Source organism: Heloderma suspectum, chromosome 6, assembly GCF_057233095.1.
Source record: "Heloderma suspectum isolate Gila_16-S chromosome 6, 16-S_ref, whole genome shotgun sequence".
Classification (NCBI taxonomy): domain Eukaryota; kingdom Metazoa; phylum Chordata; class Lepidosauria; order Squamata; family Helodermatidae; genus Heloderma; species Heloderma suspectum.
In genome coordinates, this window is record NC_139463.1 from 111,673,759 (window position 1) to 111,701,710 (window position 27,952).

General features: G+C 47.7%; 1 protein-coding gene across 1 annotated transcript; it reads left to right on the forward strand.

The window, feature by feature from the left end:
• The first annotated feature begins 190 nt into the window (after nucleotides 1-190).
• On the forward strand, nucleotides 191-27,952 carry LOC146342534 (vomeronasal type-2 receptor 26-like). Its single transcript, XM_084807883.1, has 4 exons — nucleotides 191-478; nucleotides 4,631-5,491; nucleotides 17,737-17,863; nucleotides 27,042-27,952. The coding sequence occupies exons 1-4, from the start codon at nucleotides 191-193 to the stop codon at nucleotides 27,950-27,952; spliced, it is 2,187 nt and encodes a 728-aa protein (XP_084664009.1).

The following is a 27,952-nucleotide window of genomic DNA, read 5'->3' on the forward strand; positions in this document are numbered from 1 at the left end:
TAGGTTTAACATAACTTGAATCCGTCCCAACATGCCATCCCTACCCTGCGAAGCTGAGATTGAGCTCCTACTTTTTACCTATATTCATGTAATATATTTAAAAAATATATTTTAAGCTGATGTGTAGTGTATGTCAATGCTACAGCAGCTGCACTGAAAAAATGAATGTTGTACATGCCATTTCAGGGTCATGACTCAGATCTACCAGCACATCCTGGCTTTGGTATTTGCTGTAAAGGAGATCAATACAAATTCACAGATCCTACCTAATACGACTGTGGGCTTCCACATCTATAATAGTCAGTTCATTGCAAGATGGACATACCATGCATCAATGGATCTTCTCTCCACACGTAATAGATTCATTCCTAACTACAAATGTGATGTCCAGAACAATCCAATAGCAGTCATTGGAGGACCTAATTCTGAAGTCTGTCTCCACATGGCCACCATTCTGAGCATGTATAAGATTCCTCAGGTAAGCTGTTCCCATGGAACATGGGATTTTAGTAAGCCAGCCAGTCAAGCTTCTATTTCCTATGTGGTTTTGTGTTTTGGAGAGAGAAAGCGGCATACCTTAAATAAACAGGCACACCTTGCATGCCTCATAAATGTCAAATACAATCTTGTTCCATCAGACGTATGAAACAAAATAATGCACGTGTATTCTTTGACTCAAGAACGTTGCAATAGTGGAGGGCATCTTTAATGTATTCTCTAAAGCCATACCAATATCACAGGTAACTTGTTTTCAGGACCAGTTCTTAGCATCAGCTAATCAGCTAATACCGCTTCATGGATCACTGCCTTGTTGTGGCGAAGGGGCTTGCGTAACTCAGTGAAGCCATAAGCTATGCCATGCAGGGCCACCCAAGACGGACAGGTCATGGCAGAGAGTTCTGACAAAATGTGGTCCACTGGAGAAGGAAATGGCAACCCACTCCAGTATTCTTGCCAAGAAAACCCCATGGAACGTATCACAAGGCTAAAAGAGATGACGCCGGAAGATGAGCCCCTCAGGTCGGAAGGTGTCCAATATGCTACTGGGGAAGAGCAGAGGGTATTTCCAAGTAGTGCCAGAAAGAGTGAAGCGGCTGGGCCAAAGCCGAAAGGACACTCAGCTGTGGATGTGTCTGGTGGTGAAAAGAAAATCCGATGCTGTAAAGAACAATATTGTTTAGGAACCTGGAATGTCAGATCAATGAATCAAGGTAAGCTGGAGGTGGTCAAACATGAGATGGCAAGATTGAACATCGACATCTTGGGAATCAGCGAACTAAAATGGACAGGCATGGGCGAATTTAATTCAGGTGACCATCATATCTAATATTGTGGGCAAGAATCCCTTAGAAGAAATGGAGTAGCACTCATAGTCAACAAAAGGGTGGGAAAAGCAGTACTGGGGTACAATCTTAAAAATGATAGAATGATCTCAGTACGAATCCAAGGCAAACCATTCAACATCACAGTAATTCAAGTCTATGCCCCAACCACTGAGGCCGAAGAAGCTGAGGTTGATCGGTTCTATGAAGACCTACAACACCTTGTAGAACTAACACCAAAAAAAGATGTCCTCTTCATCATAGGGGATTGGAATGCTAAAGTAGGAAGTCAAGAAATCACTGGGATAACAGGCAGGCATGGCCTTGGTGTACAAAATGAAACAGGACAAAAGCTAATATAGTTTTGCCAAGAGAACACGCTGATCATAGCAAACACTCTTTTCCAACAGCACAAGAGGCGACTCTACACATGGACGTCACCAGATGGTCAATATCGAAATCAGATTGATTATGTCCTTTGCAGCCAAAGATGGAGAAGCTCCATACAGTCAGTAAAAACAAGAACTGGAGCTGACTGTGGCTCAGATCATGAGCTGCTTCTTGCAAAATTTCGGCTTAAATTGAAGAACGTCGGGAAAACCACTAAACCGTTCAGGTATGACCTAAATCATATCCCTGATGAATATACAGTGGAGGTGAGGAATAGATTTCAGGGATTAGACCTGATAGACAGAGTGCCTGAGGAACTATGGATGGAGGTCCGTAACATTGTTCAGGAGGCAGCAACGAAATCCATCCCAAAGAAAAAGAAATGCAAGAAAGCCAAGTGGCTGTCTGATGAGGCTTTACAAGTAGCTCACGAAAGAAGGGAAGCGAAAAGCAAGGGAGAAAGGGGAAGATATACCCAACTGAATGCAGAGTTCCAGAGAATAGCAAGGAGAGACAAGAAGGCCTTCTTAAATGAACAATGCAAAGAAATCGAGGAAAACAACAGAATGGGAAAGACTAGAGATCTCTTCAAGAAAATTGGAGATCTCAAGGGAACGTTTTGTGCAAAGACAGGCATGATAAAGGACAAAGAAGGCAGGGACCTAACAGAAGCAGATGAGATTAAGAAGAGGTGGCAAGAATACACAGAAGAACTATACAGGAAAGATCTGAATGTCCCTGATAGCCATGATAGTGCGGTCACTGAACTTGAGCCGGACATCCTCCAGAGTGAAGTCAAGTGGGCCTTAGGAAGCATTAGTAACAACAAAGCTAGCGGAGATGACAGTATTCCAGCCGAGCTATTTAAAATCCTAAAAGATGATGCGGTTAAAGTGCTGCATTCAATATGCCAACAAATCTGGAACACTCAACAGTGGCCACAAGACTGGAAAAGGTCAGTTTACATTCCAATTCCAAAGAAGGGCAATGCCAAAGAGTGTTCAAACTACCGCACCATTGCGCTCATTTCACATGCCAGCAAGGTGATGCTCAAAATCCTACAAGCTAGGCTTCAGCAGTATGCGAACCGAGAACTACCGGAAGTACAAGCTGGATTTAGAAGAGGCAGAGGAACTAGAGATCAAATCGCCAACATTTGCTGCATCATGGAGAAAGCAAGAGAATTCCAGAAAAACGTCTATTTCTGCTTCATTGACTACGCTAAAGCCTTTGATTGTGTGGATCACAACAAACTGTGGCAAATTCTTAAAGTGATGGGAGTACCAGACCACCTTACCTGTCTCCTGAGAAACCTGTACGAGGGTCAAGAAGCAACAGTAAGAACCAGACATGGAACAACTGATTGGTTCAAAATTGGGAAAGGAGTACGACAAGGCTGCATATTGTCACCCTGCTTATTTAACTTATATGCAGAGTACATCATGAGAAATGCTGGGTTGGATGAATCAGAGGTCGGAATTAAGATTGCTGGGAGAATTATCAACAACCTCCGATATGCAGACGATACCACCCTAATGGCAGAAAGCGAAGAGGATCTCAAGAGCCTCTTGTTGAGGGTGAAAGAGGAGAGTGCAAAAGCTGGTTTGAAACTCAACATTAAAAAAACGAAGATCATGGCATCTGGCCCTATCACTTCCTGGCATATAGAAGGGGAAGAAATGGAAGCAGTGACAGATTTTATTTTCTTGGGCTCCAAGATCACCGCAGACGGTGACTGTAGCCATGAAATTAAATGACGCTTGCTCCTTGGGAGGAAAGCTATGGCCAACCTAGACAGCATAGTAAGAAGCAGAGACATCACCTTGCCGACAAAGGTCCATCTAATCAAAGCTATGGTTTTCCCAGTAGTAATGTATGGCTGTGAGAGCTGGACTATAAGGAAGGCTGAGCACCGAAGAATTGATGCTTTCGAACTGTGGTGCTGGAGAAGACTCTTACGAGTCCCCTGGACTGCAAGGAGGTCAAATCAGTCCATCCTAAAGGAAATCAACCCTGAGTGCTCATTGGAAGGACAGATAATGAAGCTGAAGCTCCAATATTTTGGCCACCTAATGTGAAGAGAAAACTCCCTGGAAAAGACCCTGATGCTGGGAAAGACTGTAGGCAAAAGGAGAAGGGGACGGCAGAGGATGAGATGGCTAGATAGCATCACGGATGCAATGAATATGAACTTGAGCACGCTCCGGGAGAGAGCGCAGGACAGGAAGGCCTGGCGTGCTATGGTCCATGGGGTCACGAAGAGTCGGACACGACTGAACGACTGAACAACAACAACAATCAGCTAATAATGTTTTTCAAAGACTTCAGAATACAGGTGGGGTTTTGCATGTTTAACGGTTCACCACAGTGAAATAAAATATGCAGTATGGAAGGGTGGATGATGGATGTGAAGTACACAGTAGGAGAGGCAGAAGAACTTGAACATCCACCATTTTACAAGCAAGCACACAATGCTAAACAATCTGAGATCCCATAGATTCCAACAAACACTCTTAGGAGAGAGGATGAACCAAGACTCCTGATCAGTCCGGCAATATGTCATTTCAATGGGGTTAGAAGCTAGAGCTGCCTGTCACAAAACTACATTGCTTCCTGGTGTTTTCTCTATATGGAGCGACTGGAGACACATGTATCTATTTTTGTAGGTGTAGTATCTGTGTCTGTGCATCGCTCTGAAATTGCAACAAGTCTTTAGGAGAGTGGTGCTTCGGGTGTGCTTCAGTGTGTGCTTCGGGTGAGTGAAGCTTTGATGTAGACATCTCCCGTACCTCTCTGAATCAGCTTGATTTGGTTCTGGATTCAGGGTTTAGCTGAATCCATGCCACACGCCAATTAAACACCTGCTAATTTTGAAAATATCTCTTCCCCTACCCTTCTCTAAATTGTTATTTCTTTAGCTCATATATGGCTCTGCTCCACTGATAAATAAGAAATTCAATGCTGCTTTTTCCAATTGGATGTTTCCAAATGGAGACCATCAATACACTGGAATTCTCCAGTTGCTGCTGTTTTTTAAGTGGACATGGATTGGGGTGATTTTTGTGAATAACGACAATGGAGAGAGATTTGCACGGGATGTAGTTCCAACATTTGTGCAAAGAGGTATCTGCTTTGATTTCATAGAAAGCTTCCCAACAATTACATATTTCAATGACATTACCGAAATGGTGGCGGAGGGGATTAAAACCTACAATGTTGTCATGAGAAGCACTGTTAATGTCTTGATCATTCATGGTGAGATTCAGGCCATGATATTTTTGAGAATGTCTAGTGACCTGTCAAAATACGAGGATCTGCCAATAAAGTCAAAACATAAAATCTTGATTATGACGGCCCAAATGGATTTCACATCACTTCCCTTTCAAAGAAGTTGGGATATAGACTTCCTCCATGGTGCTTTATCACTTGCAATTCACTCAAAGGAAGTATTGGGTTTCCAGACATTTCTTCAAATGAGAAATCCTACCCTGGTAGAAGAAGACAGCTTCATCAGGGTCTTCTGGGAAGAGGCATTTGAATGTTTGTTCCCCAACTCCATAGCAGATGTGGAGGCTGGGACAACCTGCAGTGGGAAGGAGATGCTGGAGACTCTTCCTGCTTCTGTTTTTGAAATGAGCATGACTGGCCACAGCTACAGTGTCTACAATGCAGTCTATGCTGTGGCACATTCCATACATGCCATGCATTCATTCAAATGGAAATACAGAGTAATGATGGATAGAAGGGTATGGAAGCTTCAAAAACAACCATTGTGGCAGGTAATTTTCTGAACAAACCAACACAAGAAAGATCACCCTATCTGTGGGAGGAAAACGAGAATCCATACTGTGCATAAAATTGATCCTCTGCCTAGACAGGCTAATAACTTGCTGAGGTTTGTGCTTTCCTGAAAACCATAACAGACGTCATTGAACCATAGAAGTAGAGGGGGGGGTGCTAGTATGCCATCTAGTTCATTTTCATGTTTAATGAAGCAAGGAAATTTAGAGGCAGAGCATCCCAACATATGGTTTTTCAGCATCTGCTTGAAACATCCTATAAAGTGGATGCCCCCTCCCAGGTTTATTAGTTTGGTCTTGTCTGATTAAAATGAATCAACGTGCAATTCAGGGTTAGAGTATGTAATCAAATGTTATCACAATTTAAAATCACAATATAAACAGAGGCAATTGAAGCATTACTTTACCAAATAACATAGAAATAAAAGAATCAAAGAAAGATGTGAAGTCATTCAGACATAAGAATTTAAGGAACAGAGAATTTCTACCATCAACCTGAAAGCAGGGCAGTTATATCAGATAATCACATGTACAGGGAATGACAAAAATCTGAATATATTTCTGTCCAATTCTATCATTCAAAACAGCAAATAAATAACAGAGTTCTGGATGTAGCATATTTATCTTGGTCTGACAGCAGCAAGAAATTAGCTTTCAAAATCTGAATACTGAATTTATGGCTTCAGTAATTCTGATGCTGACATATTTCTAGATTTTTCATAACATTGGCAGTACAATAAACAAACAAACACAATGTGCATGCCCAAGCCCACACACACACATCATTGTTTAAGTAACAGTTTTCTGCAAATTGGTCATCAAGAAAAGATGACATATTTTGAACATGTAGGCTTTCAAGCCACTTTCTGAGGATGGAATGTGAGATCAACTTGTTGCATCATCAACCTTACATTAATGATACCATGAGGAAAATGGAGACTCATGATTTCAATGTCAAGTTGTGAGTCTTTTCCAAAAATGGTCTCCTTATTTGGCCTTTTCTGGGCCCCCATGTCAGGTGTGTTAAGAGTAGGGGTGGGCTTGAATGGCCACTTCAAAGTTGCTGTCCTATTCTCATGCTTGTCCTAACCACCAGGAGTTGAATTAGAACAATGTCTTGTCCTTAGACATTTCTTTTTCTCCCCTGCATTTAGCTCAGCTCTTTTCTGAGAAGCATCTCATTTAACAATAGCCCTGGAGAAAAGGTTTCCTTTGACTCCAACAGGGAATTGGTTGCTGGATTTGATATTATGAACTGGGTGACATTTCCAAACCAGTCTTTTCTTAGAGTTAAAGTTGGATGGATAGAGCCACAGGCTCCCCCCGATGAAGTATTCACCGTTCTTGAAGATGCCATTGTGTGGCCCCGCAGTTTCAACCAGGTAGGGTCCATGCATGACTGTTCACCACCACCACCAAAGTCATTTTCTTGGTTGCCAAAAAGTGGTTCAGTGTTCAAACTGTGAACCAGTTATCACATGGTGTGAAAAAATATACCGTACATGCAAATATGGTATTACACTCATTTGCATTAGGCAATAAGAACAGATGGGAAGATTCAACATGCATCAACAATAGAAAAAGCACCTTTATGGTATTGGACATGTCTGTTTTCTATCACTTGAAAAGGAACAGAACTCTCTTTCATTTTTGTATTTAGTTTACTGGTTTTGGAAATATAGCGTTATGTGTGTGTGTGTGAGAGAGAGAGAGAGAGTGCACGCGGATGTACAGTATGCATGTGTCCTGGTCAGTTTCAGCCAAAAGATCAACAGATTAGTTAGAGAAGATAGGAATCAGAAAGCAAAAGGTTTGCAGAAGGCTCAGTTACAGGAGCCAGGATGTTTGCAGAGGAAGATTAACAAATGAGTTCACAGAAGGTTCAACCAAAGGTCAGGGGCAGTGATTAGGAAAAGCAATTTAGGCAAAGGTGCACAAGAAACCACATTCCTATTTGGTTGGAACTGGGGAAATAACCATGTTTAAGATAAAAATCCTAAGGCTGAAGCATAGAAACAAAAGAAGAGGAAGAGATGAAGAAGAAAAGAAGGCCAGAAAGAGTCAGAGGTAGTGGAACTGGAGAACTGGTAGAGGAACAGTGGGACTTACCAGAGCAGGTTATCACTATGGTAAGGGGCATGGAGAACAAAGGGGCACAGTCTAATTAGGGTAGCTGGATGTGTTTATCCCTGGTAATCTCATTACCTATTTGTTATTAATACATTACTAACATTTATATACTGTCTCTGCTGCTAAAAAACAAAAACATCAAGGCAGTGTACAACAATTAAAACAATGTAACCTTAAAACAATAAAAACAAAAACATAACAAAAGTTTTAAAATCACATTAAAACTACACATTTAAAAGGCTAAATTCAAAAGGTGTGTGTTTTACCCTTTTAAAAGGACAAGATTGTTGGGACCAATTGTAATTCTTGACGGCACACATTAGACAGTTCGGGGTAGGGATGTACGAAAGTCACTTAACTTTTAACGAAATGTGATTCTAGGTGGGGGGGACGCGCTCCGTCCCTCCCCCCAAAATTCTGGCTGGGGGGGAGGCGCTCTATCCCTCCCCCAAAAAAATCTGGCCGGGGGGGAGGTGCTCCGTCCCTCCCCCCCCCGAATCCTGGCCGGCCGGGTCCGCAAATGGCGGCGGCCGTAGCCGCTGCCATTTGCGCCCCTGCAGTCAGCTGTGATAGGCTACGTAAATGTTTACATAGCCTATCACGGCTCAGTAAAAAAAAGACAAAAAAACCATGCATACGCAAATGGCGGCGCCCATGGGCACCGCCATTTGCATTCCTTATTTTGGCATGTCTAGTCTACATAAACATTTATGTAGACTATGGCAAAAATAAGGGGAACGCAAATAGCGTAATGTCTACGCTATTTGCGTTCCCCTTATTTTTGCCGTAGTCTACGTAAATGTTTACGTAGACTAGATGTGCCAAATTAAGGAACGCAAATGGCGGCGCCCATGGGCACCGCCATTTGCGTACGCGCGTTTTTTTGTTTTTTGTTTTACTCAGCCGTGATAGGCTATGTAAACATTTACGTAGCCTATCATGGTATTTTTTAAAAAATCTAGCCGTGATAGGCTACGTAAATCTTTACATAGCCTATCACGTTTTTGGGGTTTTTTTTACTGGAAATGGCGGCGGCAACTGCCGGTCAGAAGACCGGCCGCCACCGAACCGCCTCCGAACCACCGCCACCAGGAAGATTCACCCAAGGTAAGTCCCGTCCCGGGGGGGGGGGATGGGGGGTGACAGACTGTTTCGCCACCTATTTCTGGGGGCCGAATGCGCTGGCATTTGGCCTCCCCAAGATTTGTGGCAAAATCTCTGACATCCCTAGTTCGGGGGCAAGTCAAGAGAAAACCCCTTCCATGTGTGTCTGACAAATGGGTCTCTGCTGGTAATGCTGCCCTCTAAAGGGCCTCTCCTGCAGATGTTAATATTTGAGAAGGTTTTAAACAACACACAATAACAACAAATGGGCTGTTTTAGGGGCTGTTTTACCCACAATGGGTTGGTGTTGGCTCCATCATGGGTAGAGGGCATCAGGCAGTGAGCCTTTCAGCAAGTGTGGCAGAAACCCCCGCCATTCTTGCAGAGTGCAGTCACAATTGCTCTTCACAAGTGCAACCAAGCTGCTTCCAGTGCCTTTTCCCCTTGCCAGTGACAGCCCCTCCAGCTGTGCTGCGATGACACTTTGGAAGGGCCATCACTGCCCCTCCTTCATCCTTCCATTGCCCTGTCCCCACTCCAACTGTACTTCTGGTCACAGTCACAACCCCTTTTTATCCCTTAAAAAACAAAACAAAAAAAAGTTAGCTGCTGTTATGCTATAGCACTATTGTGGCAGTCCAAAGGAGAGAAGCATAACTTACAAGGTTACAAGGTTATTCACAGGGTTCCAGGGCTTCCCCTGAACCTTGGGGGGGGGGAGTTTCCCTGCTTCAAATCCCCACTTTTCTGTGTCCCCACATGCTTCCCCATTTTCCCTGACCATGGCTGGGATCATGGTTGGAGCAGGGATGAAGGGGGGGGGGGTAGAGACAGACCCTCCAATGTGCCATTTTGGCACAGTTGGAAGGGCTGTCACTGGTAAGGGGACCAAATTCAGGATTGCAATCAGACCATGGACAGGGGACTTCGTAGCAGACAAGAAGGGTTCTGCCTCCAAGTTCCCTGGAATACTGGGCAGAGCCACATGGAGGACTGAGGGGGAGGGGAGGGGGGAACAACCAACCCCTCAATGCATGTCTAGTCAACCATTGTGGGTTAGTGCATCACGCAAACACAGTCTATGTGTTTTTGTGTTTGTTATGTGCAGGTATCCATTCAGATTGTAAACCTTTTCTTATTAACTTTTTGTTTTCTTCATTAACTTTTGATTTTGCTGTTTGAAATGCAGAGGTCTCTTTGCTTTTGGGGTTACCTACCCCACATCTAATAGCCAACCTCCCCCAATATCTAGGGTAGACTCCTGAGGGCCAGAGAGTTTTCAGGCTAGTTTAGCAGAGGCAGTTGGCGTGGTGTAAGGCCCCAGGCCTGAACCAAGCTATTAGTAGTTTTAGAGTGGCTTAGATCCATAATGCTCTCTGCCTTTGGTCAGAGGACTGCTGTTTCCCTTAACCAGCCACCGGCATCTTGATGCAGACAGATGAGTCAAAAGGGTGAGAAACAGCTCCAAGAACATTCCTTGCTAATGTGTACAAAGCCTTACCCGGCCATGCCTGAGCAGTGAGGCTATGAGTTTGTGCTGAGCTGCAGGTGGCTGTTCTGAGAACCTAGCGCTGTTAGTCTATGCTGAGAAGGGATGCTAGGGCTGCTTGCTGCTGTTGTGCTGCCTTATTGCTAACATGTATTGTATAAGACCCATTGTGCTTATGGCTCTGGGTTCAGAGAATCTGCCTGATCCAACCATTGGGCATGCCTGTGTGCTGTAAGTTACTCAAAAAAGTCTCCTTGTAGGTAAACCTTTGAGTCTGAATTATCACTATCTTGGCACCTCCAAATTGAGAGGTCAACACCCACAGCCGGGGCAACACAGGTGGGTGGGGAGATTTCCACCTGGTGGCAGTGGAAAGGTCACAGGCAGAAGAAATGTTGCTGGGAACCACAGTGCTGAGTTTCCCTTTGTCTCTTAGAGTGCAATACTATGGGATGCACTCTGGGTACTTGTAAGCCTCTGAACTCCACAGCAGAGTGGAAGGCACCTAGCGCCTCTCACTCTGCATTTTAGTTGGATGGGAGACTTTGCTCACCTAATGGAGGCTTCAGGCAGGGGGATGGAAGGGAGCTGGGGATGGCTGGGGATGCCTCATATTCCCACATCACCAGTCTTCCCTAGGGATGTCAGAGAATTCCGCCACAGATCTTGGTGAGGCCAAATGCCAGTGAATTTGGCCCCCTGAAATCTGTGGTGGAACGAAGCACCCCACCCCCTCACCCCGCGAAAGGCGCGCGAAACAGAGCACTTACCTGCTGCCATTCACGCTGCTTTGTGAATGGCGGCTGCTTCTGTGGCCGCCATTCACTTCTTCATTTTAGTCGTGATAGGTTACATAAATACTTACGTCGCCTATCACAGCTAACACAGGGACACCATTTGCGTCCCTGTGGAGGCCGTGATAGGCTACGTAAATATTTACGTAGCCTATCATGGTAAAAAAAAAAAAAGGAACACAAATGGCGGCAGCTACAGCAGTTACCATTTGCATTCCCTTTTTTTTTTTTTTTTGCCGTGATAGGCTACGTAAATATTTACGTAGCCTATCACGGCAAAATACAGGCATGCAAATGGTGCCGGCTATGGTGGCTGCCATTTGTATCCCTCTGCAGGCTGCCCAGTGGCCAGATGTCTGGCTGTGGGCGGCCCCGGCTGTGGCTCCGTGGAGTTGCTGCGGAGTGGAGCCGGCCGGGGAGAATTTCAGGGGGAGGGATGGAGCACCTCCCCCCCACCATGAATGTCACCCTTCAAAAAGGTAAGTGACTTTTGTACATCCTAGTCTTCCCTCCCCGGAGAATGCCCCCTTTCACCCTTACGAGCTTGCGTTGGTGAGCTACTAAAGCAGCCAGTGTGGTTCTCCCTGCATTGGCTATGGGGGGGATGGGAGCATGATTCCCTGTCTCTGTGTTCAGATCCAGGAAACCATGATATCCTATGTGCCCCAGATGCTGTCTGTAGGGGGCAGGGGTTGGATTGCTCTCTTAGTGTCTTACAAAAGGGATTGAGTCATGAAGGCTAGAACAGACACAGAGCCTGTTCATACTTGTCTGTTATCTACCCCACAAAATATTTCCAGGGGGATAACATGGCCAAGTGAAACATTGGAACTGACCATCCAAACGGGGCTTTTTTAGTAGGGACGTCAGAGAACTCCACCACTGACTCCAGTGAGGCCGGATTCTTTAGAATTTATTTATTTATTTTTATTTATTAAATTTATTAATTGCCCAGCTGACTGGTCACCCAGCCACTCTGGGCGATGTACAACCCACCATAAAACAATTTAAAACAATAAAATTTTACCATAAACCTTTTTTTTAAAATACCCTAACCCACCCCAAATTCCTGCCTGAACAACAACGTTTTTAATGCACGACGGAAGCTCATTAAAGAGGGGGCATGACGGAGTTCCCTAGGGAGGGAGTTCCACAGAGTGGGGGCCACCACAGGAAAGGCCCTCTCCCTCGTCCCCACCAGTCTAGCTGTCCTGGCTGATGGGACAGAGAGAAGGCCATCCGAGGCTGATCTTGTTAAGCGGCCTGTCTGGTGTTGCTGGAGGTGCTCCTTAAGATAGGCTGGGCCGGAACCATATAGGGTTTTAAAGGTCAAAACCAACACCTTGAATTTGGCCCGGAAAACAACTGGTAACCAGTGCAACTCCTTCAGCACTGGAGTGATGTGATCTCGCCGGCGGCTGCCTTTAATCAGGCGAGCTGCCGCGTTCTGTACCAGCTGCAGCTTCCAAACCATCTTCAAGGGTAACCCCACATAGAGCGCATTACAGTAGTCTAAACGAGAGGAGACCAGGGCATGTACTACCGATGGGAGCAGATGGTCGGGAAGGAAGGGGCGCAGCCGCTGTATCAGATGGAGTTGATACAGCGCTGTCCGGCTCACAGCTGACACCTGAGCCTCCATGGACAGCTGGGAGTCCAAAATGACCCCCAGGCTGCGGACCTGGTCTTTCAAGGGTAGCCATACCCCATTCAACACCAGGTCAACATCCCCCAGCCTCCTCTTGTCTCCCACCAAAAGTACCTCGGTCTTGTCAGGGTTCAGCTTCAGCTTATTCCTCCCCATCCAGCCACTCACCGTCTCCAGACATTTGGACAGGGATTCTACGGCCAACCTTGGTGAAGATTTGAATGAGAGGTAGAGCTGCGTGTCATCCACATATTGATGACACTGCACCCCAAACCTCCTGATGATAGCCCCCAGTGGCTTCACATAGATGTTAAATAGCATCGGGGAGAGGATGGAACCCTGTGGCACCCCACAAGTAAGTGGCCATGGGTCCGAAACCTCCTCTCCCAGTGCTACCCTCTGGTACCTGCCGGAGAGGAAGGACCGGAACCACCACAATACAGTGTCTCCAATGCCCAACCCCTCCAGGTGGTCCAGGAGGATACCGTGGTCAACGGTAGCAAAAGCCGCTGAGAGGTCGAGGAGAACAAGGAAGGAGCATTTACCCCTATCCAGAGCCCTCCTCATATCATCCACCAAGGCGACCAAGGCCGTTTCTGTCCCATGCCCAGGCCTGAAGCCCGACTGAAATGGGTCTAGATAATCAGTTTCTTCCAAGTGTGCCTTCAACTGCACCGCCACCACCCGCTCAATCACCTTGCCCCAAAATGGCAGATTTGAGACTGGGCGAAAGTTGTTCAGAACTTGAGGATCCAAGGAGGGCTTCTTTAAGAGCGGTCTTATCACTGCCTCCTTGAGGGCTGATGGCATCACTCCCTCCTCAAGGGAGGCGTTCACCACCGCCTTGATCCCCTCAACCAGTCTTTCTCTGCAGCTCATAATGAGCCAAGATGGGCAAGGATCAAGTAAGCAGGTGGTTGGCCTTACAGATGAAAGCACCTTGTCCACTTCATCAGGAGGAAGAAGCTGGAACCGATCCCACAAAACTGGTTTGCCACAGGCCGCCTCTTGCTCACTAACTGTATCCACAGTGTGCAGAGTAACACACCTAATCTGATCAATTTTATCTGCAAAGTGCCTTGCCAAAGCCTCACAGGAGGCCTTAGAATGCTCCAGTGGTTCCGGAGCCACAGGACCGACCAGGCTCCGGACCACTTGGAACAGCCTCCTGGGGCAGCACTAGGGATGGCGGAGAATTTCTCCCCGAAACTTTGGGGGGCCGAGCGCCAACGTGTTCGGCCCCCCGAACAAGTTTCGGGGAGAAATCCTCCGCACCCCCCCTGCCCCCCGCACCCCCCCCCCCGGGACGGGACTTACCTTCCCTGAATGTCCCTCCCGGCAGCGGGTTCTGGCCAGCGGTTCGTTGGGTGTTCGAGTGGGGCGGGAGCGGCAGCCGGTCTTTCGACCGGCTGCCGCTGCCGCCATTGCAATAAAAGAAAAAAAAAACAAAAACACCCCCTGATAGGCTACGTGATGATTCACGTAGCCTATCACGGCTAGATTTGCAAAGTCAGCCGTGATAGGCTACGTGAATCGTCACGTAGCCTATCACTGATGACTTAAAAAAAAAAAAGTGTGTACAGATAATGGCGGCCCCCATAGGGAGCCGCCATTCCCGTTGCTTATTTGGTCGCTGTAGTCTACATAAATGTTTATGTAGACTACGGCGAAAATAAGGGCAACGCCATTTGCGTTGCCCTTATTTTCGCCGTAGTCTACGTAAACATTTACGTAGACTACAGCAACTAAATAAGGAACGCGAATGGCGGCTCCCTACTGGGGGCCGCGATTCGCATACGTGCTTTTTTTTTTTTAAAGTCACCCGTGACAGGCTACGTGACGATTGACGTAGCCTATCACAGCTGACTTTGCAGATCTAGCCGTGATAGGCTACGTGAATCGTCACATAGCCTATCAGGGGGCGTTTTTTGTTTTTGTTTTTTACTTTCGGGTTCGCGGCCGGGCGAGGCGGCAAGCCTCCTCCCCGGCCTGAATTTCGGCCGGGCGAGGCGGGAAGCCTCCCCCACCCCGGCCTGAACTTCGCGGGGGGAGCAGCGAAGCGCTCCCCCCCACCGCGAACAAGCTGCGAGAAAAGGTAAGTGACTTTCGTCCACCCCTAGGCAGCACTCTGCAGACGCGATGGAGGCAGCATAATATTCTTTTTTTGCTGCCTTCAACACCACGTGATAGGCTGAAGATACAGCTCTAGCCCATGTCTGATCATCTTTGGAGAGAGACTTCCGCCACCGGCGCTCTAGCCGTCTCACCTCCTGTTTCAGAGCTCGTAACCGCGGATTGAACCATGGTGCAGTCCGAGCCCTGTTCAGGGGGAGAGGGCATTTCGGAACCACCCGATCTAATGCCCCAGTGATTGCGGCATTCCAGCCACCCACCAGGGTCTCGACCGAGTGGCCGTTGGCATGCCCCAGAGAATCCCCAAGCACGTTCAGGAATCCATTTGGATCCATAAGACGCCTGGGGCGGACCATTTTAATGGGTCCTCCACCCCTGCGGAGGGGTTGTGGAACCGAGAAGTCCAACATCACCAGATAGTGATCTGACCATGACAAGTTGGTGGTGGATATACCCCCAACTTCCAGATCACTCCCCGCTTCTCCAGAAACAAACGCAAGGTCTACTGCATGACCGGCTACATGGGTGGGCCCAGTTAGAATATGGTGCAGCTCCCAGGAGGCCATGGTCTCCATGAAGTCCCGAGGCGCTCCTGTGAGGATGGCCTCCGAATGTATGTTGAAGTCCCCCAACACCAGTAAGTTAGGGGACTGTACACGCACATCAGAGACCACCTCAAGCACCTCGGCCAGGGAGTCAGTCGTGCAGCGGGGTGGACGGTACACGAGCAGAATCCCCAGACTGCCCTTCTGGCCCAACCTCCAGTACATGCACTCAGCAACTTTGGTCTCCCGGAGAGGGGGTCTGGTGAAGACCAAGGACTCTCGGTAGATAACAGCCACTCCCCCTCCCCGATCCCCAGCCCTCGGCTGCTGTGCATACGAAAATCCAGCTGGACACATGGCTGCAAGGGTTGGAGCAGCAGCCTCGGCCAGCCAGGTCTCCGTAATACATGCCAGGTCTGCACCCTCATCCAGGATCATGTCATGGATAAGGGAGGTTTTCTGGGTAACAGACCTGGCATTGCAGAGCAGCAAACGAAGGCCAGAAGATGGGGTCACGCCTCCCCCAGCCATCCTTTGGCTCTGGACAGGCCCGGAGCAGGGGACAGATACTACACATCTCTCCCTTGTTCCCCTTACCTGGCATGGCCTGCCCCTAGCACTCCGCCAGCGCCTGCCGCCCAGCCTCGGTATGTTCTGGCCCCCAACACTCCCCCCACTGCCTCCATCAGGTGGACACATGCCCCCTCGCTCCCGCCTATCAGGCAGGCTACCCACCCCTAAAAACACAACGAAATCCCCCCCAACAAAATAAAACAAACAAACAAAACAATTAAAATCCCCTTAAAAATGCCAGGCAGGAGTCCACAGGGAAGGCCTGGTGGCGGTGGCAGTGGCGGCGGCGGCGGCGGCAGGCCCAGCAGCAGCAAGCACGCCTCTTCCCCAGTGGTGGTGGTGGTGGTGGCTTCTCCTGCAGGCCCTGGCTCTCCCAGGCCACCTCAGCCAGCCAGCTTATGTAGCCCCTCCAGGGAGGGGCAGGTGGAGCAGCACAGCTGGCTCGGTACCTGGGGGCCTGGTCCTGCAGGGACTGGCGGTCCGCCAGGCAGAAGTCCACAGGGAAGGCCTGGTGGTGGTGGCAGCGGCGGCAGCAGCAGGCCCAGCGGCAGCGGCAGCAGCAGGCCCAGCGGCGGCAGCAGCAGGCCCAGCGGCGGCAGCAGCAGGCCCAGCAGCAGCAAGCACGCCTCTTCCCCAGTGGTGGTGGTGGTGGCTTCTCCTGCAGGCCCTGGCTCTCCACCCCCCTGAAATCCGTGGAGGAACGGCCTCCCCTCCCCCCACCCCGTGGAATCCCCCTGGGACAGAGCTTACCTGGCGGTGGATGTGGCAGCTCCGGTGGAGGCTCCAGCTGGTCTCCTGGCTGCTGCTGCACTGCTGCGGCTGCAAATGGTGGCCGTCATAGCGGCCGTCATTTGTGTGGGTGGCTTTGTTCCCGATAGGCTACATAAATACTTACGTAGCCTATCACGGCAAAGAGCAGGGGCACAAATGGCACCCGCTATGCCATTTGCTCCCCTACTCTTTGCCGTAATAGACTATGTAAGTATTTACGTAGCCTATCACGGCAAAAGACAGCCACGCAAATGGCATAGGGGCCACCATTTGCGTCCCTGCCTTTTGCCGTGATAGGCTACGTAAATAGTTACATAGCCTATCACGGCTTACTGCAAGGATGCAAATGGTGGCCACTACAATGGCCGCTATTTGTGGTCACAGCAGCCCGGCTGCGGCCGGAACTCCGGCTGCTGCCACCCCGTCTGGCAGCTCTGCAGAGCCGCTGTGGAGCGGAGCAGGCCAGGGAGGATTCTGGGCGGAGGATTCCGAGACGGAGCGCCTCCCCCCCCGAGGATTGCCTGGCACGAAGCCAGGTAAGGCTTTTGTACATCCCTATCTTTTAGAAATGCAGAGGAGAGGAAAATGTTACTGAAGCCCACTTGAATACAGAACAGAAGAAGACAACCAAACCTAGCTATCCTACAAAGAGCACCACATCCACCTCTTATCAGGGGTAGGCAACTGGTGGGTGCCCCACAGATGTTTTAGTTTTATACTACAATTTCCATCAGCCACAACCATCATGGCCAATGGGGAGGGATTGTGAAGCTTATAGTTTAAAAGATCTGGAGGGCACTGAGTTGCTTTCCCCTGCCTTGTGTAAGCCCTCATAATTATAAATACCTGAGTGAATTCTGTATCCCTTTGACTAGCCTGCATGATACAGCTCTGCCAGTACCCTGGTTATCTTCTCTCATTAATGCCAAATATGGATCTGCCTACCCAGGCTGCAGGGGTAGTTTTACCATAGTGTGGGATTTCTGAATATTGATATTCAAACCTGCTAAACACAAAACATTCTCATTTATGAACAGGCACGTCCCCTTTCTGTGTGCAATGATCATTGCCGTTTGGGTTATCGCAAGACCAAGAAGGAAGGGAAACCATTTTGCTGCTATGATTGCCTTCCTTGTCCGGACGGGAAGATTTCCAATCAAAAAGGTAACCAATGTCATATGCAGCATTTAGAGACCTATTAGCCATATCCAGGGATTATTCTATGTGGTAAAACTCACCGCACAAGCTGGGATGATGCCATGCTGAGTAGCCACATGCCCCAATGGAATGTAGGGATGTCAGAGAATTCCGCCACGGATCTTGGTGAGGCCGAATGCCAGTGCATTCGGCCTCCCGAACTCCGTGGCAGAATGAACTACCCCCTGCCTCCCCTGCCCCCCTGCAGATTTCCCCCAGGATGAGACTTACCTGGGGCGGATGTTCCGGGTGGCAGTGGCTCCGGCGGCGGCAGCGGTGGTGGCTGTGGCTGAGGCAGCTGGTCTTCTGACCGGCTGCCGCCGCCGCCATTTGCAATCTTGTCTTCTTTTTTTTTACACAGACGTGATAGGCTACATATGTTTTTATGTAGCCTATCATGTCTCTGTAAAAAAACAAAAAAAAGATGAAGAAAAATAAGGAACGCAAATGGTAGCGGCCGTAGCTGCCCCCATTTGCGTACGCGTTTTTTTTTTTTTTTACCCAGATGTGATAGGCTATGTAAGTTTTTAAGTAGCATAAAACGTCAGGGTAAAAAAGAAAAAAAAAGGCGTATGCAAATGGCGGCGGCTACAGCCATTGCATACATGTTTTTTTTCCCCTTACCCAGAGCCCTCCACGGCCGGAAATCCGGCTGCGGACAGCCCTGGCCTGGGCCTGGCTGGCTGCTCCGCAGAGCCGCCACGGAGCATAGCCGGCTTTCGAGGATTCCGGGGGGAAGGACCGGATCGCCTCCCCCCCCGGGGAGGATTCCGGGGGGAGGGACAGAGCGCCTCCCCCCTCCAGCGGAACCTGGCATAGCCAGGTAAGTGGGGTTTTGTACACCCCTAAGAATGTCACCACATATCTAATTACAAAGGCAGATGCCAGCAATTGGGAGGCCTTCGAGTACGCAGCTATTCATACTGACTCCACCATATGATTTGGAACCCTTCACAATCAGGATTTCGAGTCTGGCCCCTTGCAGATGTGCAGGACTGCAACTCTGATCGTTTTCAACCAGCATGTCTATTGGCCATGGGAGCTGTAGTCAACAACACATCTGGAGGGTGTCAGGTTGAGCTGTTGGCATTAGGATATAGAGATATTCATTGCCCTCTGGCTGAAAAAGTTGTTCACAATTCTTCAGTACGAGGATAGAATCTGATGTGAAAATTCCAACATAGCTACCCACTGGCTTTCATAACTTTTCCAAATGTTGGAAAGCAGGTTTAGTCAGTCGTAAGTCAGCTTTGGAGAAAATACACACTTAAATATGTATGTATTTATTTTTATAGTAAGGAGTTTAATGTGTAAAAAGAATGGGATGGAATTAAATGGAAAGCATCTCAAAATTACACAGACAAAAATCATCCGGTTGGAGCCATGGCTTCTGGCACTGACTTGTGGAGCTCAGCAGGTTGCTTATCTTAAACAGCTATGAAAAGGTTGAGAAACATTTTTATCTTCCCCTGGAATTAAAAGGGGAAGCTTACAGTACCATCTGGAAGAAATCTTGGAAGAACAGCTGCTTCTGTGAAGCAGGCTGAAATCTAAGAATAGAGGCCAGAGTGTCATCTATTGAATGCTGTTTGAAACTCCTAAGCGATTAGGAGACATAAGGACAAACAGCTCCAAATAGTGTAAGTAAATCTGCATAAGGGTTTGCTTTTTTGTTTCTGCAATTATACTTGCTTGTTGTGCTTTGGAAAGTGGAGGATGGCAGTTAGGGATGTCAGAGAATTTCGCCACAAATCTCAGGGAGGCCAAAATCGATGGCGGAACAGTCTGCCACCCCCCCGCCACCCCCGGGACGGGACTTACCTTCGGCGAATCTTCCTGGCGGCGGCGGCTCCTCCGGCGGTGGTTCGGCGGCGGTTCAGCAGCGCCGGGGGCGGCGGCCGGTCTTCTGACAGGCTGCCGCTGCTGCCATTTCCAGTAAAAAACAAACAAACAAACAAACAAAAAACTGTGATAGGCTACGTAAAGATTTACGTAGCTTATCACGGCTAGATTTTTAAAAAACACCGTGATAGGCTATGTGAACATTTGCGTAGCCTATCACGACTGACTGCAGGGACGCAAACGGTGGCGGCTATGGCCGCTGCCATTTGCTGAGCCAGCCGGCCAGGATTCGTGGGGGAGGGACAGAGCACCTCCCCCCCGGCCAGAATTTGGGGGGGAGGGACGGAGCACCTCCCCCACACTGTGAATGTCACCCTTCGAAAAGGTAAGTGACTTTTGTACATCCCTAATGGCAGTACCAAAGGAAAAAAGGAAAGGCTTGAGAACGCGACCTACCCCACCCCTCCCCAATTGCTCCCTTGGCAAAGGTTTCTAGAAATGCTGGAGATGAAGAGGCATTGCTTGCTTTGATAAAAGCTATGTCTTCTCAGCTACCATAGCAGTCAAAGAAACTTGAAACAATTCAGGACTCAATTACTGCCCTTCAAGGGGCTGTGGATTTAATTAATATCACTTTTCAAATGATGGAAGTGAAGATTAATACTCTTGAAGATCGAGTTACTGCTCATGAAATGGCCATCAAAATGTCTCACAATATTTTGTCTGCTTGAATTTCTCAACTGGAGGCCTTCACATGCAGAGCGAATCTACGTATCCTTGATATTAAAAATGTGGCTACTGATATAGGTCTGGCTGAATTTATGGATAAAATTTGCATGAGCAATTTGCTTTACCATCTGATTTTTTACTTGATATTGAGCATGCATATCATGTTCCTGGTTTAATACATCTCACTAAAGGGACTTTTGGGACTGTTATTGTTCAATTTTCACAAGTCTCCACAAAAAAATCTTATGTGTTTGGCAAGAGAACGAGGTGAGCTCCAGTGGGGACCAGCAAATGACAAGATTGTTCTTTTTTTGATAATACTAAAGTGAACACTGACAGAAGAAGGCAATCCGCCAAGGCGAGAAGTTTGACAAAGAAAATTAACCTGCAATATCATATTAAATATCTGTCTACATTTTGTGTTCTTTTTGAAGACCAGATGAAAAGATTTTTGGATCCTGATGCTGCAGAAGCATTTTTAATTGGTATTAAAACTAAAATAAGGGAACCAACTCTCTCAGCCTCTGGAGTTGGAACTTAGCCATTTTTACTGTTCTTTTGAAGTGTTGTTTGGGCTTTAGTTGATAAGATGTCTAGGCAATATGCCAGAATAAATGTTTGCATTTTTTCTTCTTTCTTCTTTTTAAAAAATGTTATATTGTAATAAAGTGCATATTTGTGTGTGTACACATATAAATATATTTTTAGATATGATATTACTTAAAATATACAAATTATTTGTTCCAGTCTTTGTTAAAACTTTCCCCCCTCCCTATGTATTATTATTATTATTATTGTTATTACTATTACTAATATCATTATGGAATTATTATTATTACTATTCCTTGCTGGCTAAACCTTTAATGTTTATTAATACACATTAACTGTATGGTAATTTATGGCCAATGGAAATGGACTGTTTGCTTCTATTCCTGTGCTATAAGACTGTTTGGATATGTGGTTTGTTCCTGTTGAAGTTTAATATAATTCTTTTCTTTTCCTTCTTTTGCTATCCTCCCTTTTTTTTCTTAGAATATTGTAATGTTGAATCTGAAGATTCTGATTATATTGTTGGTAGAGTTTATTTCATGTATAAAAATAAAATAAAAATGGATTCAAAAAAGAAAAGAAAATTACATAGACCAGAATTAGACAAATTCACTCATCCCTATCTGTCTGTAATATCTAGGGAATGAATACATTATTGTATTGCATTTCACATTGACCAAGAGTGACCTTCCAGAGGTCCTGGGCCCATTTTCACACACCCCGACCACAACCGTGGCCCATATTCAATTAATTGAGGTGCCATGCAGTTCATCCGCCCCCACCTCCAAGACTTAAGATTGCCAGTTTGATGCTGAAACTCAGTGGCAAATCTCTTTAGCGATATTTAACCCTTTTGGTGCTTCACAGTGGCTACAGAGTGCCCAAAGGGCCAAATTAAGCTTCAAAACAAACCAAATGTGGCCATTTGGGCATTCCAGACACTCTACATATGTGTTTTGGGGAATATGTTATATTTGAGGGGAGCATGAGAGGACAGCAGGGCAGTGGGGCCATAAAGCAGGGTGACAGGAGCTCCATGCAGCCTACAGCCCATGTGCTGTCCACCCCATGTGCTGTCCACCCCTGCCCTAGAATACATATTTATGTATGTGTTTTCCCCTAAAACACACACATGGTTTTTTTTAGGCTGAGAAGTATATTGCAAAGTTCAGAGAAGTGTAGAATGTGAATGATAATTGTGTTTTGATTTTAGGGATGGGCGGAGTCACCTACATCCACGCTTGTCATTCGCTTGCCAAGCTGCCTCCACTGCCTGTTCCTGCTCATGGCGCAATGCTGCTGGAGGGCTCCGTGAGTGGCCAGTGAGTGCTGCAGGAGTGCCCATCCCCATAGCAAGTCAAGCTGCAATTATGCGCAAAATAGTTGCAGGGAATAGGGGAAAATGGGGGCATAGGAGAAGAGCTGCTCCCTTTTGACTGAAGAAGCTAAAATGTGCAATGATCCAGTACAGCATCTGAAGGCTCCCTATGAAAGCACCCACCAGTGCAATTTCGCCCATTCCAGCAAACAGGCAGTAATAGCTCCCACCCCCTTTTTCCTTTTCTCTGCACTTTTCCACCAAGCAAGAAGCGAAATTGTGCAATTGCCCATGCCAGTATCTGAAGGCTCCCCATGAGGGAATGCCACCTGTGCAGTTTCGACCCATTCCTTCAAACTATCAGGGAGTTACAGCTCCTACCCTCTTTTTCTTCCCTGGTCACTTTTCCAGGAAGAAGGAAACTGGCTGGGGAGGGGCTGGGGAATGCAGAATCCTGCTTTTGTGCACAATCCTGCTTTTGTGCACATTTGCCATAGCATTACAGCGCTATAGTGAACAGAAGTGTCTCTGCCACTCTTATCTGGGAGGACGGTGAAATGTGTAACTTTGCTGTATCTCTAAAGCTCTATAGTGATTTTGTGATTTGGAGATAATAAAGGCTTTATGCCAGCAAGGGTTATGGGGGTGGAAATGCGCAATTGAGGGTTTTGTCCTGATGCTGCAAACCCCCGATGGTTTATTTGCACCTCCCTGTTTTTGTTGCCCCCAGGATTTTCCCTCCTCTGGGGTAAGTGTGCAGGGTTTTGATGGTGGGTCAGGTGTCTCCCAACTAGGAGAGGCTGTGTGTGAAGTTTGGTCCCAATCCTGCAAACCTCCAAGATTGTACAGTTGCCACCCCCTTTTAGCTGCACATGGGGTTTCTGCTCCTTTGGGAGTTATTGCTCCCAGCCCCTTTCCAAGCTGCAAAGTTACACAGGTATCAGAGAAGCTCCCAAGTAAGATGGGCATCAGAAAAGGATTGCCCCAATACAGCAAATTTACAGCAGCAGAGAAGTAAGGAAATCAGAAGGTCTTAGGCAGAATGGGGAGCAGCCACCATGTTGCATATAATCACTACTCTCCATGGGGATGTGTGGCCCTTCGGTTATCATTGAGCATTTTATATCCTAACATTTTAATATGTGCCTGGGAGGACTATTGGACAACTCAGGGGGTCGGGGAGATGCCACCATAACTGTGGTCACGGGCAGGGGGAGGTATGGCGTTGGGGGATTAACAGGCCAGCTGAGGAGAAGAGGGGCTAGACACCTTACAGCTGTCCCCTCTTCTGGTTCTTCCCCCAACCTGATGGTTCCTGGCAACCTTACCAGTCTGCCCTCGGGTCTGGTGGTGCTGCTGCTGAATGCCAGGTCAGCCCAAAATAAAATCTCCCTCATCCATGATTTGATTGTGGATGAGGGGGCTGACCTCGCATGTATTACTGAGACCTGGGTGGGGGAACTGGGAGGGGTCACTCTCTCCCAGCTGTGCCCTCCTGGGTACTCGGTGCAGCACCAACACCGACTTGAGGGTCAGGGAGGGGGGGTTGCCGTGGTCTATAGGAATTCAGTCTCCCTCTCCAGGCTTCCTGCTCATTCGAGTGCAGATCTTGAGTGTTTGTACCTTGTGTTGGGTACCCGGGACAGATTAGGGATTCTGTTGGTGTACCACCCACCCCGCTGCCCTTCAGACTCCCTGCCTGAGCTGACAGAGGTGGTCTCGGACTTGGTGTTGAGGACCCCTAGGATGATGGTCCTGGGGGATCTCAACTTCCATGCCGAGGCCACTGTATCCGGGGCGGCTCAGGACTTCATGGCCGCCATGACAACCATAGGGCTGTCCCAACATGTCATCGGCCCAACGCATATAAAAGGACACACGCTTGATCTGGTTTTCTCAACTGGGCAGGAGGATGGTGATCTGAAAGTGGAGGAATTAACATCTGACCCTTTGTCATGGTCAGATCACTTCCTGCTGAGGTTTAGACTTCTGGCAGCCTTTCCCCTCTGCAAGGGTGGGGGACCTATTAAAATGGTCCGCCCCCGGAGATTAATGGATTCTGATGGATTCCAGAGGGCTCTGGGGGATTTTCCTACTGGTATGGCTGGTGCTCCTGTCAAAGCCCAGGTCGCTCTGCGGAATGCAGAGATGACTCGGGCGGTTGACACGATCGCACCCAAGCGCCCTCTCCCTCTGAGCAGAGCCTGGCCAGCTCCTTGGTATACACCTGAGCTGAGGGCAATGAAGCAAGAGGGGAGATGGCTAGAACGCAGGTGGAGGAAAACTCGTGCTGAGTCTGACCGAACACAGGTAAGAGCCCACTATCAAGCCTACTCTGTGGCGGTGAGGGTGGCAAAGAGAGAATTCTTTTCCACCAGCATTGCATCTTCTCAGTGTCATCCAGCAGAGCTTTTCTGAGTGGTTTGAGGCCTGTTACATTCTGGGCCAGGGAGAGAGACAGTGGAACCCTCGGTAGCACACTGTGACAAATTTGCACGGCACTTTGAGGATAAAGTTGCTCAGATTCGTCATGAATTGGACACCACCATTAATGCAGTTCCATTGGTAGAGGTGTTCAGAGCACCGTCTGGTCCAGTTTTATTGGATGAGTTTCAGTTACTGAGGCCTGAGGATGCGGACAAGGTGCTTGGCCAAGTCCAATTGACCACTTGTGTGCTTGACCCTTGCCCTTCATGGCTTATTAAATCAAACAAGGAGGGGTTGTCCGGCTGGGTCCAAGAGGTTGTAAATTCCTCCTTGAGAGAGGGAGTGGTGACTGCCACTTTAAAAGGGGCGGTAATTAGACCACTCCTGAAAAAGCCTAACCTGGACCCAGAAGATGTTAACAATTATAGGCCAGTGGCCAACATCCCCTTCCTGGGCAAGGTGCTTGAGCGGGTGGTTGTAGGACAGCTCCAGGCACTCTTGAATGAAACGGATTATCTAGATCCATTTCAATCGGGCTTCAGGCCTGGTTTTGGAATGGAAACTGCCTTGGTCGCCCTGTGGGATGACCTCTGCCAGTAGAGGGACAGGGGGAGTGCAACCCTATTGATTCTCCTGGACCTCTCAGCGGCTTTCGATACCATCAACCATGGTGTCCTTCTGGATAGGTTGTCTGGGTTAGGAGTTGGGGGCACTGCACTACAGTGGTTCCACTTCTACTTGGATGGCCGATTCCAGAAGGTGGTGCTGGGGGATTATTGCTCTGTGCCATGGGAATTGTGCCATGGGGTTCCACAGGGCTCTATTTTATCCCCCATGCTGTTTAACATCTACATGAAACCGCTGGGGGAGGTTATCCGGAGGTGTGGGCTGAGGTGCCATCAATATGCAGATGACACTCAGCTCTACCTCTCTTTCTCATCAAAACCAGGTGAGGCAGTGGCTGTTCTGAATCAGTGCCTGGGCACGGTAATGGACTGGATGAGGGCTAATAAACTGAAACTCAATCCAGACAAGATGGAGGTACTGTTAGTGGGTGGTTCGTCTGCCCGGCTAGGTGATATTCAACCTGTTCTGGAGGGGATTGCACTCCCCCTAAAGGATCAGGTTCATAGTTTGGGGGTGCTCTTGGATCCAGAACTGTCACTTCAGCCACAGGTGAACTCAGTGGCATGGAGCACTTTTTATCAGCTTAGGCTGGTATACCAGCTACGCCCTTATCTGGACAGAGATAGCCTTGCTACAGTTATCCATGCTCTGATAACTTCTCGTCTGGATTACTGCAATGCGTTATACGTGGGGCTGCCTTTGAAAACGGTCCGGAAACTTCAGCTGGCCCAAAATAGGGCAGCAAGACTGTTAACAGGGACTGGCCTGCGAGCTCATATTATGCCAGTACTTTTCCAGCTGCACTGGCTGCCAGTCCATTTCCGGGCCTGCTTCAAAGTGCTGGTGTTAACATTCAAAGCCCTTAATGGCTTGGGGCCAGGTTACCTGAAGGATCGCCTCCTCCCATATGTGCCTGCCCGGACCTTAAGATCATCATCAGTGGCCCTTCTCCGTGAGCCCCTGTCAAAGGAAGTGAGGCTGGTGGCTACCAGGAGGAGGGCTTTTTCTGTTGTGGCACCCCGGCTCTGGAATGAGCTCCCTAGTGAGGTTCGCCTGGCACCTACATTGTATTCCTTTCGGCACCAGGTGAAGACCTTTTTATTTTCCCAGGCATTTTAGCTTTCTAAATTTTTATCTTTGCTGTTTTAAATCTGTATTGTAAACTCCTGCACTGCTGCTAGATTTTATTGTGGTTGTATTGTTATATTGTGGTTTTAATATTCTATAGATTTTAAATTGTTTTATTGTGTGTTTGGTATTAATTTTTGTGAACCGCCCAGAGAGCTTCGGCTATTGGGTGGTATAGAAATTAAATAAATAAATAAATAAATTGGCCACTTGCCAAGCCCTCCAGCTGCCCTCCAGCAGCTTGCGCAGTGAGTAGGGGTGGGCAGAGGAGAAATTTACTCTAAATGTTATCTATTACACAAAGGTATTATTATTATGCAGAGATACTCTATTACCACACTGTAGACTATAGAGCTCCTAAGGCTAGCTATGCCCCCAGTTCCCAAGCATTAGCTAGCTAACTGCAACACTGCCCCCTTCCTGTAACTCGCAGGCAAGGTTGCAGTATTACCAATGGAGCCATGATTATTTCTGTGCAATAAATATAGGACTGTCATATTTCAAACCTGATGCTTTCTTTTCTAGACATGGATGACTGTTTTCAATGTCCAGAAGATCAGTATCCAAATAAGGACCAAGATATGTGCATTCTCAAAAAGATAAGCTTCTTGTCTTATGATGAACCTTTGGGGATCACTTTGGCCACTGTTGCTCTTTCCTTTTCTTTCATCACAGCTTTGGTGCTCTGGATCTTCCTTAAGCACAGGGACACACCCATAGTCAAAGCCAACAACCAGAACCTCACCTACACTCTCCTTGTCTCCCTCCTGCTCTCCTTCCTTTGCACTTTGCTATTCATTGGCCAACCGAAGACTATGATTTGTCTCCTTCGACAAATTGCTTTTGGCATCATCTTCTCAGTGGCGGTTTCTTGCATATTGGCCAAAACCATCATAGTTGTCCTGGCTTTCATGGCCACCAAACCAGGGTCCAGCATGAGGAAATGGATGGGGAAAAGACTGGCATCTTCCATCGTTCTTTCCTGCTTCCTTATCCAACTGACTATTTGTACTGTGTGGCTGTCAACCTCTCCCCCATTCCCAGATTTCAATATGCACTCTATGACTAAGGAGATTGTTTGGGAATGTAATGAAGGCTCAGTCACCATGTTTTACGGTGTCCTGGGCTTTATGGGCTTACTGGCCATTGTCAGCTTCACTGTGGCTTTCCAAGCCAGGAAGTTGCCTGACAGTTTTAATGAAGCCAAATTCATCACCTTCAGCATGTTGGTCTTTTGCAGTGTTTGGCTGTCCTTTATTCCCACCTACCTGAGCACAAGGGGGAAATATATGGTTGCAGTGGAGGCCTTCTCAATCATAGCCTCCGGTGCAGGCTTACTGATTTGTATCTTCTCTCCAAAATGCTACATCATTGTGTTGAGGCCTGAGTTGAACACTAAGGAGCATCTGAGAAGAAGAAACAATGGAGGAAGATAA

Excerpts from the sequence above, each read along its gene's own strand:
- LOC146342534 (XM_084807883.1), top strand. The coding sequence starts at position 191 with ATGACTCAGATCTACCAGCACATCCTGGCTTTGGTATTTGCTGTAAAG. Across the intron at positions 5,492-17,736 it reads AAAAACAACCATTGTGGCAG|GCACGTCCCCTTTCTGTGTG; the intron begins GTAATTTTCTGA and ends ATTTATGAACAG. Across the intron at positions 17,864-27,041 it reads GAAGATTTCCAATCAAAAAG|ACATGGATGACTGTTTTCAA; the intron begins GTAACCAATGTC and ends TTTCTTTTCTAG.